Source organism: Psittacula echo (genome assembly GCF_963264785.1).
Source record: "Psittacula echo genome assembly, chromosome: 5".
NCBI lineage: Eukaryota > Metazoa > Chordata > Aves > Psittaciformes > Psittacidae > Psittacula > Psittacula echo.
In genome coordinates this window covers 18,817,366-18,828,167 of record NC_137739.1, presented here as the reverse complement: position 1 = coordinate 18,828,167, position 10,802 = coordinate 18,817,366, and the positions used below count along the sequence as shown (strand labels likewise).

The following is a 10,802-nucleotide window of genomic DNA, read 5'->3' as shown; positions in this document are numbered from 1 at the left end:
ACATTTCCAGGGACGCCTGAGCACCCTCAGAAGAAATTGTTCCTAATATCCAGTCTAAACCTCTTCTGGCACAGCTTGAGGCCATCTCCTCTTGTCCTATCACTTGTTCCTTGAGAGAGGAGACCAGCCATCTCCTGGTTCCATCCTCCTGTCAGGCAGTTGTAGAGAGCGATAAGGTCCCCCCTCAGCCTTCTCTTCTCTAGCCTAAACCCCCCAAGTTTCCTCAGCCATTCCTCATCACACTTGCTCTCCAGGCCTTTCACCAGCTCCATTGCCCTTCTCTGGACCTGCTCCAGCACCTCAATGTCTCTCTTGTACTGAGGGGCCCAGAACTGAACACAGGATTTGAGGTGTAGCCTCACCAGTGCCCAGTACTGGGGGACAGTCACTGCCCTGGTCCTGCTGGCCACACTACTGCTGATACAGGCCAGGATGCTTGGCCTTCCTGGCTGCCTGGGCATAAGCTGCTCATGTTCAGCTCGGTCAATTAGCACCCCCAGGTCCTTTTCCATGGGCAGCTTTCCAGCCACTTTTCCCCAAGCCTGGAGCATTGCATGGAGCTGTTGTGTCCCAAGCATAAGAAATTGCACTTTGCCTTGTTGAACCTCATCCCATTGGCCACAGTCCATGGATCCAGCCTGTCCAGATCCCTCTGAAGAGCCTTCCTATCCTCCAGCAGATCAGCACTCCCACCCAACTTGGTGTTGTCACAACCATGCTGGAAGTTCTTGCAAGCAGTTTGCCACCTACAAGCCTGGGCGTGGCACTGCTGCACTGCATTTAGGTGGTCAGTCACCAAAGAGATATTGTACCACAAATCCAGTCACCCTTTTGGTGCCGATGCCAAATGCACAGCACAAAATGGAGGAGAAGATGCAGAAAAAGAGGCAAGCCAGAACTGAGCTCAAATTTTCTACCAAACCTGAGCTACAGCTCCTTAATGCAAGAGCACTGGAACAGAGAACTCCAATCAGATGAGAACACCTTTCTCCCTCACTGCTGTACACCATCAGTGCCTTCAGGCATGGATCATGCCTCCAACCACACATATTACAGCAACCCATAGAGCAAAGCCCTGACTCAAACCTGACAGTGCTGTAGTAAGAGACATCACTGAAATCATAGCCAGCACTGAAATCTGAAAGAAAGAAATGCTAAAAGGGGAGAACACTGGGGATTTTTAAAATGTCATTAAGACTGCATTGTGGCTGCTATAAAGAGAACAGACTAATGGAGCAGAGACAGCATTTTGTAACTTCAAGTAACAGTTTCCTTTCAAACAAATGATAATGCAACAGAGATGCTTCAAACATTGCAAAGCATTAAGAGTGAAGACTGCTGTAAGTTCATATGCGAAATACTACAGAGTTGCCTCTTCAAGACACAATCATTAATGAAATAACTTGGGCACGTCTGTCAAAAAGACAGGAGGCATTACCTCGACTATGAAAACAGAAGGCAAAATGCCTTGGCCAGGATCACACAGTCGTGAACTGGCCCAGCAGGCTCTGGTCCTGCACACAGGCGCAGCCAGGGCTATGAAGCATTGCCTTGGTGAACACTTGCCTTTGAGGTCCTCTAGTAATGAAGCACTGTGAAAGGCATATGGTCTGGCTGGTCAGCATCTTGTGAAGACCTCTTGTGAAGACCACAGGAGCCATTCATGTGTTAGAATGCTTTTTTCTCTGATCTCTTTGGAGACACACCGGCTGGATTAGGTTGCATCAAATGTCCACCTCACCAGTTTCTTTATTCTAGTTGTGAAAGCCTAACAAATACTATAATCACAAGGCAATTATCTAAGAATGCTTCCTATAATACTCCTGCAGCCTTCCATTGCACAGGATGTTAAACATTTTACCAACACTAGCTGTGCAGTTTCCTGCTTGAAAGGATTTCCCAGCTAGCTGACTTGCAACTGATCCAAGTACAGGGGAAAAAAAAAAAAAGAAGAAGATCAGCATGGCTAGTAAGAGAGTGATTCCAAAGTATATCATCCAACCTTGATTATATTTGCAATTTACTGTAAATACTCTTATGTATTCTGTATTTGGGGGGAATTCCTCAAATTTTTGCTCAACTGACCTCCATGGGAATTTCTATGAATAACGACCTTGGGATTCTTCATGTGGAAATAATTATCCTGTACTAGATGTACCTGGGTAGCCTGTCTATTGCCACTACAGATTTCTCTGTGTGCTCAGCTAGGCCAAGCCTGGAGAAAGGAGCCTGTTTTGCTCTTCCTCCATCCTAAGGACTGTACACTTCTAGAAAGTGCAAACTTCATTCCCAGACCTGAGAATGATTGACCTGAAACAAGGTAGGAACAAAATACCTGTTTTCCCAGACTTATGCTGCATAACCAGCTAGGAAATAAAACAACTGTAGATTCAAGGTCACGTACAAGATGCTTTTTAATCTTACTAAATGGCATGAAAACAAAAAAATTTGATGACATAGCTTCTGCATGGCCCTGGAAATAAAAAAAGTACAGTATAGTGTTGTTCCATACAGTCAACGTCCCAGAAGTGCTCCTCGGCAAGCAAAAGAATTAATTTGCTCACCTACTGATTTCCAGAAGACTTAAAAGTTTTCTCTGCATATTCTTCCTCATCAGGTATGTTACCCAGGTTCAGTTTCTCCTTATGCTAGACAAGCATTCTTTAAAACAAACAAAAAAACATCACAGATGGAACCAACTGTATCAGAGCTTAGTAATTATTTTTTTTTGTAGCCAACATCAGGTTTTTTGAAGCCTTTCCTAGCAAACGTTTTCCACCATCTCAGCTGCTCCCAGTACACCCTGGAACCTGCCTACACTCCCTTTTCTTGCCTCTCAGGAAGGATGACTGGACTATAAAAAGGAAGGAGAGCACTGCACCCAGGGACACTTGATACCATCTTTCCTTTCAAAGAACTTCTGTTCGTTCAGCTTTTTTAAGCTTAAAGAGGAAGATTTTCTGCATAAACACAGGAGATGGGTTGTAGTATTGAAACACTGAAACTCCACCGTGTGGAGACACATTCAACTGTTCAGGTAGCAAAAATTTAATACAAATCCAATGCAGAAGAGTCAGTGGGCTTTCTCAGCTCATTTCACCACCACCCAAGCTTTGGCATGCAGCTGATTCAGCCTCTGAGTCACTGGTGATTGTAACTGGGCTACTTATACAATAAACTTGTTTTTTAAGAGCCGATTGTATATCCTTCCCAGCGGGCCAGTACCTGGCTTCAGCAACAAAAATCTATCCCTGTCTGGAAACAACTGTCCTTCCATCCCTAAGCTAGATTAAAGCTGTATTTGCAATTGTCTTTGAAGTCTATGCCTGTTAACTGAATAGGTGACCAAACAAGGACAATTCTCATTCATTTTCCTCCAAGACCCTGAACTCCTACTCTAGGTGGCAGCGATGACACACACTGCCCAGGGCTTTCTGGATACCAGAGGCTGCATTGACTCACATGGAGTGGAAGCATCCAACTATCCATTATAGTTGGATGCTTCTGTGCTGAATCTTCACAGAAGCTTAATCTTCTTCTGAAAGAGAAACCTTACTTTAGAAAAGACTGAGTTTTTTGGGTAACATTTCCTACTTCACAGCATCTTTCCACCATTCTTAGGTTTATAGGATATATGGCACTGGTTTCAGCCACAGTTTTAGACTTTCCTACAAGAAATTAAAGCGAAACTCTTCTTGGGAAGGTTTGAATTTGAATGGGTGTGTGTTAAGTGTCCTGGGTGACTCTGAAAGGCATCCTGCTGAATCTTGGCTTTTCCTGCAAGCTTCTGAGCACTTCCGGATGAACTGGCCTTTCTTCTTGCAGATGTTTCTCTTCACTTTCACAACTCTGGCAGATTTCACAGCTCAAGGAGGGGAGCAAAGAGCAATGAAAGATGTTTACTCATCTCGTATAGCAAGGTCCCACTCTGTAAAGCAATATGAAAGGCAAAGCACTTTCATCTTCTCTTCCCTCATCCATGCAAAGTTCTCCTTACCTGATTCCATGACCTTCAGCTCTTTGCACAGCTCCTCCTCCATCTTCTTCCTGTAGTCTCCAAACATGGCTCTCATGAGTTGACGCTTCTTCACCAGTGGAGCCTTGTCACTGCGCAATGTCTTGATTGCACGGAGAGCCTCGTCGACTGAAGCACCCAAAGGAGAAACAAGGCACAGTTTAAGACCTCAGTGGCTCTCTGCTCCAACACGCCTGCCAGCCCTTCCCACAGGGAAGATCTCTTATTCACTGGAATACTTACCCTGCTTTGGAGTGGATTTCTGTGTCTTCAGGCCAAGTTCCAGCTGTTCCACACACCAGTCCACCTCCTTCCACAGCTGGTCCCCAGACAGCTATGCAACATGAAGCAGAGTGAGCATGACATCCAAAAATTAGAGCAGCAGGTGCTACACAGGAAAAAAGCATCTGCATAAAGTCAGGACTATTCCAAGTTTCATGTTCTGATTATCACTTTACAGACTTCACGACTTTTCCCTGTAGCGTTTTTCACTGGGCAAAGTTAGAGCACTGGACAAATGTTTAGTTGCAACTTACTGCCTCTATTTGATGGATTTAATATTTGGCTGTCATTTAGATGCATCATCAGAATGCTATTTTCTGGAAAGCTTTCCAGGCCTTTCCTCTGAAAGAAGCTGTCAAGTCAACTTACAGGTGGGAGGAATAAGCATTAACAGAAAAAAAAAAAAGCTGCCCCAAACCTGCCTGTAATCAAAGAAAGCGGACAATGGACAAAATTAGAAGCTGAGTCTTGGTGTTTCAGCTCCTGAAATACCAAGCTCTGGTTGCTTGCACAACCAGAAATGCATGAGAAAGAGGCTGAAGCCCATGAAGATGAAAGAAGCCAAAGAAAGTCCCTTTGAGCAAAGCCAGCTGGCTAACTGAGCAGTGGCAGGGAGAAGGAAAGAGAGCACCACTCTGGGGCTGAAGCAATTCTTAACTGTTATGTACACAGAAACACGAAAGCATTCATGCTGTCTCCTCTTCCCTACAACAGTGTCATTCCAATGGACTGAAAGAGCTTTAAATCACCTTTCTACCTTTCCATCACCTTCCTACCTTCCCGGTACTCAGCTGTGTTTATTGGTAGGGTTGTTGTTGAAGCAGCACTTTCGGCGGAATGCCTGAAGAGGCAGGTAACCACTCAGTGCAATTTCTGTGTAGAATGTTAATGTAAGCAAGTGTTTTGCAATTCTGTATTTCAGCATCACTCAGCTGGCATTGTCTGTTAATAATAACTATACCAGTGCTGGAAAGAAGAATGACGTGAAGATCTGGACCTTAGCAGAACACCAGAAAACCTCGGGGTGTGCCTTAATGGTGTGTTTACACATAACTTACAACTTCAGTCTATTTTTGGCCATGCCTTACAACAAGAATCTTCTCAGAAGTACCTTTAAGCTTCACACCAGACCCTGCCATAGCTGCTGCTATACCAGGCAACAGCTCTGCACCTCAGATTTGCTATTTGTGTTATGTGGGCAATTCATCCTAACCCAGTAACATGCCAATCAGGGTACAGTGCCTGGTTCATGTACAGACACCAGCTTAGCTCTGACTGAGGAGAGCTGCCTCTATTTTTTTTTAAGAAACTGTGGCACCCAGCTTCCCAGGATTAGCCATCAGAAGTTTAAACATGAAATGTTTCAGCACGAGCCTGAAGCAGACAATGAAGGACCATTAACTTCTTCTCAACTAATCAGGTTCTTCAGCTGTCTAGCAGAGAAAGAAAAGAGCTGCTGTTAAGAAATAAGCAGCAACTCTGGTCTTTCAGGTTCTCTCTCAAGCCACTACATTGACTGTTAAATATGCAAAGAGATGAAGCTTCTCTTTTGTTCAAGGGTTTATAAATTACAGGATCCCATCAATATTTAAGTACCTGAGAGGTCTCATCCTGGTGGGAAGTACCTGCATTTTGACATCTGCTAGCTTCTGCCTTTGCCTTCCTGTTGATCTCCGTTTCTTTTATCTCCTTTTTACTGACAGATGTTTTTTGTTTCTTCTTCTTTTTCTTCTGGGCAGCTCCGTCTGTTGATTTCTCTGCCGCTGTCTCATCTCCAGGAGCAGTCTCTGACTGGGGGATCTTTAATGTGACATGGCTTCTATCCTCTTTGGGTGAACTACCTGTAGTTTGAGTCAATTCAGGCTTCTGCAAGGCTGCAACCTGTGGCATACCTCCTGATTCAGCACGCAGAGAATTAGCCAGCACCTCATGACCTGCTGTACAGTCTGTATGTTGGCTTGCTGGAAGTAACTGGCTCAGAGGACAGTCTTCATCTGGGATGGCAAAGTTGAAAGCAAACTTGGGTTCTTGTCCAGAGGCAGCAAAACTCAAGGCTCCACTCCAGTTCTCCTGCTCAGTGGCTCCAACACTGGTTTGTATCTGCTCATCACCACTGACATCAGGGACTGTTTCCAAAGGTGTGCCAGTTGCTTCTGGGTCGCTGTCAGAAAGTGTAAAATCAAATCGGAAGGTGTTGTCAGGCGACATGAACCACTCTGGCTTTGCCTTGGAGATCTGGTCAGATTGTTCCCCATGCACCACACCATCTGATGCCTGCCCACTGCTCTGCTGTACTTCCACATCACCAGGTTTCATGTCTAGGAAAGAAAGCATAACGTTTCTATCAACTTGCCAGTTTCGTACTGTGGGGATGCCACTGCTACTGCAACTCCCTTTGTAAGACACTGCCGCAGAAAGGCAATTCAGTCATAAGCTGCAACGTATGAAATCAACAGAAAAGAACCAAATGTCACCATCACCTGACAGTTCAAGCTCACCTGGTTTGTCCATGCATATCTGATCGTCAGCCATCTTGAGGTGATAAACCTCAAACACGTGGTTCATCACTTCTTGCTTATTCACAAAAGGGGTGTCATGGGAGCACAAGACCTTGAGAATGCACTGGGTCTCCTCTGCTGCACTCAAGAAAAAGACCAAGAGAGACAAGAGGCAGGTTACAGTGGGCCTTACACACCACACTGTGGGATGCTGATGACTGGGTCTCCTCTGAATGTGTCATGTTCATACCACCTCTGACTAATCCATGACTGGCATGCAATTGAAAGAAAACTCCAAGTGCTTCTAGAAGCTGAAATACCATGAAATGTTCTTAAAGGGTGTGTGTGTGTGTGTGCAAATAAGTAGATTTTAACTGCTTATTATATACAGTAAGAATCTTAAACTGCAGAAGGTGTGCTACTAATGGCACAGAAGCTACACAGGGCTCAACAACCCTTCCCCCAAAGCCACTGACAAATCCAAGAGCCTAGCTTGGTGTCTCTTCTCTGGAAAACTGGGAAAAATCCCAGTATAGAGCACACCCTGAAAAGGAGGACTCTGCTTGACTCTCAGATGAACCACCCTGACCACAACAGTAATCCCAATTCTGTGAGTCAGAGCAAATTCTCTAAAAAGCATAGTTGCTACGAAAACACCTTGTTTTCAGAACTCCAGACATGCAGAGTCTTCTAGTGCTTGTCTCACACATTCCAAGCCACAAAAAAGCTTGATGTACTTCAACTAGTATTTTGGAATGGACACCCCCCATCTCCCCTGGCTGTAGTGCACCTCTCTGGGACTCTCCAAATGAGGTGTATCTTGCAGACTCAACAGTGAATCCCATGCTAGAGACAGAGTAATGACATGCAAGTGCAAGGCAGAAGTGCCACAGCAGGGCTGCAGCCACCCACTAAAGTGGGTGTCAGGGTCCTGAGTACACATTTACCCCTACTTTCAAGGGGTTTGACTGGCTATATTAAAGGCCTGCTCACTATTGAGAGCTGCTACAAAGAAAGGGCTAGATAAAGTTTCAGCCTCCCCCTCTGCTGCTAGACACTAGGTACCAAGCACAAGACACAGGTGTAACAAAATGGTCCAATGGTCGAGCCTGGTGTGTGGGCATGAATTCATCGCTGCTATAACCTTGGGTGCCCCAGCAAACACTCACCTTGGCTCCTTACAAAGGGTAGTCACACCACTCCTCTAAATGTTAACTACTAGCCATCAGCAGAAGCAGGATATATGTCTTCCTTCATACATTTACAAGTTGGACTGACTAGATGTAACTTCTTCTGAAAATTATTTAATAGGATTTTATCTTTTGCGTAATTTGTCTTTGGAACATGAACAATGAGGAACAAGCTTCACAGAAATAAACGTACTGGTTCTTAAGGGCCAAATGCACTGACACAGTATTACACTGCAATCGGAAAACAAAAGCAGGGCTGTAGCAGAACCAAACAATGAGCCATTAGAAGGGAACATGAGAAAGAATAAAGAAAATGGAGAGAATTAACGTCACAGGAATAAAAGATAAGCTGCTTCCAGACAGACAAATCTCAAGTTCAACGCTTTATGTTGTTTTGTATTTTGAATAAATCCCATATAACACAAGAACAGTAGAAACAGGAAAACACCCAGGTCAGAGGTTGGAATATGGCTGTGGACTGTGAAGGAGGCAACATACCTTGTTTGGGGTTTGGGCTGAGGCGAAGATTTGCCTCCAGCTGTGAAATGCACCACTGCAGCTCCTCTTGGAAAGTGCCCTGGGGAGCCTTGGACATGGGAAGGCACAGTGTTTAAAAAAAGCACGAATCTCTCGCTTGCAAAACTGATTCCAAACCGGAGTTTTCAGAAGTCCTCTCCCCTCTTATAGGAGATCAAACTAATGAGTCATTAACCCCTTTTCCAGCTTTATGCTTGAAATGTGTTGTGTCACAGCTCAATTTATACCATAAATCAACACAGCACAGGGTGGGACAAATGCCCTACAATTCTCCCTATTTAGAGGGCACCAAATGAGCCCTCTTTATCTCAAAAATTAGAGACAACAAACTCTTACTAGCAGTAAACCAGCCCCTCATGGCAAACCAGGGCTTCCTGCTTATTTTATTGGTTTTAGGGGTGTTTGGTTGGGTGGTTCCCCAGTCTTCCCTTTTTAAAGGCCCCAATGGAAGATTTCTCATTTTTCCTGAAGTTTATTCTATGGCATAATTTCATTAAGTCTGTAAAACAAAAGCAGAGCTGTAGCAGAATCAAACAAGCCATTAGATGGGAACATGGGAAAGAATAAAAGAAAAGGAGAGAATGCAGTATAAAATTCCCACCAGCAAAGCGCTGGCAATACATAGAATTTATCTTTATGCTGAACACAAATCCTCCAGACTGCTGTATTTATATCCCTTCTGCCTCCTGCTAAGCAAAGTAAGGGTTAGAAGCCCGCCTGTGAACAAGACAGTCCTTACAGCGCATTAGGAAGTGAAGTAAGTAACAATCCTGCCTTAGCGGGATACGGAGGTGACCAGGAACTGGGAAAGGCGGCACAAGTGCCAGGGAAAGCGCTTTAAAGAGCCCTCGGGAGCTGTGGGCAGAGCTGAGGCTGGAGCAGAGTCTGGACCCCGGGAAGAACCGCGCAAGATGTGCCTCAGGCAGCAGGGACAAGCAAAGCCCTTACCTGCTCCATGCCGGAGGCTCCGGGCCACCTCCAGCCACCACCAGCGTGTGGGCTCCCGGGGTCCGGCTTCACCCCGGCAAGGCCCAGCACCAACGGCTGGGGCCCGAGCCTGATGCAGCCGCCGAGGGCCGCGGGTGAAGGCGCGGAAGGACCGGGCGCCGTGCACCGCCCAAACACCGCCCCTCGCCGTGATCCTCATTCGTCTCCGCGCATTCGTTCCGCAAACTCGCTCAGCGGAAAGCGGCGCCTTTCTCGGCCAGGGCACGGTCCCCGTCACGGACCCGGCGGTAGGGAGAGGGACAGGCCCCACCGTGGGCCACCACCGGCCCTCCTCTGCCCTCAGCGGGGCCTGCATCGCGGGAAGGGCTGGAGGCAGGCCAGAGGTGCCGAGGTGCGGAGCAGCTGGGGACGGATGAGCCGAGCTCCACCCTCGGTGGTGCATCTGTGCCTCCAGCTGGCCTCCTGTCTCTCGAGCCCCACGCGGAGCTGCTGGGCCGGGTAGGACGGGGCTTGGAGCAACCTGGTCTAGCGGAAGGTGTCCCTGCCCCTGGCAGGGGGTTGGAACTGGATGAGCTTTAAGGTGCCTTCCCACCCAAACCACTCCATGATTCACTTCCAGTGCCAGGACACCGCTGTCCAGCTGTGGCCTCCCTCCATGGATCAAATCCCACAGCCACTTCAGCAGGATCCCCACCCAGGTGCAGAGGCCCTGGGACAGCAGCACCCATCCCACTCTGACACACCACCATACAACACAGGGTACAGCAGACCAAAAGAGGGCAATAGACAGGTATAGGTGTTGTCTAACTCCATTTCTATTTTAGATTTCCTTTCAAGTGCTTTATTTTGTAAATAATAATTAAGAAAAAATTATACACCTTGTTTCATATGCATTTTTTTCCCCTTGGATTTTTTTCCAACAGCAGCCCAAAATGCTTTCACGGGGATATGTAATGCTGCAGCAGGCCATGTTTCCTAGCACAGTATTTGATGTCTCTTTCAAATGTTTCACATTGTGGAGGTTATAATTTCTGCTGACATTGGCAGTTGACGTTAGAAATTCTCCAAGGCTGCCAGTTATTCCAGCAGGGCTGTAAGTGTGAAGAAAGCACTTCGAAATGTTGCTGTTAAAGGTTACAAAAATGTACTGGAAAAACAGGCACACTTCTGCCCATCTTGACCAGGCTCCTGCCTTGCCTTACAGCCTCCACTCTTGCTAAGACTTAGCCCTTGTCTAAGCCCTACCCTCATACAAAACCCATCTAATTGGTCTGAGACTTGTCCAGAGGTTGTCCAAGAACAAGGCTGTTCTGACTATGGTAGGTTTGAAAT

At 46.2% G+C, this 10,802-nt stretch overlaps 1 protein-coding gene across 6 annotated transcripts; it reads right to left on the bottom strand.

The window, feature by feature from the left end:
* Positions 1 to 2,396: 2,396 nt before the first annotated feature.
* Positions 2,397 to 9,912, bottom strand: LOC308221721 (UPF0488 protein C8orf33 homolog; the record flags this gene model as incomplete). Of its 6 annotated transcripts, XR_013956965.1 has the most annotated exons (8): positions 2,397 to 2,473; positions 2,565 to 2,661; positions 3,463 to 3,865; positions 3,998 to 4,144; positions 4,259 to 4,349; positions 5,894 to 6,615; positions 6,796 to 6,933; positions 9,471 to 9,912. XR_013956965.1 is itself a non-coding variant. In XM_080618907.1 (6 exons), 6 exons carry the CDS (start codon positions 9,910 to 9,912, stop codon positions 3,669 to 3,671), a joined length of 1,737 nt encoding a protein of 578 aa, XP_080475033.1. In that variant the 3' UTR covers positions 2,397 to 3,668. The 6 variants fall into 6 exon arrangements, 2 of the variants coding, with proteins under 2 accessions (XP_080475033.1, XP_080475034.1); XR_013956963.1 differs by having other exon boundaries at positions 2,565 to 3,865; XR_013956964.1 differs by having other exon boundaries at positions 2,397 to 2,661.
* Between the last annotated feature and the right edge of the window lie 890 nt (positions 9,913 to 10,802).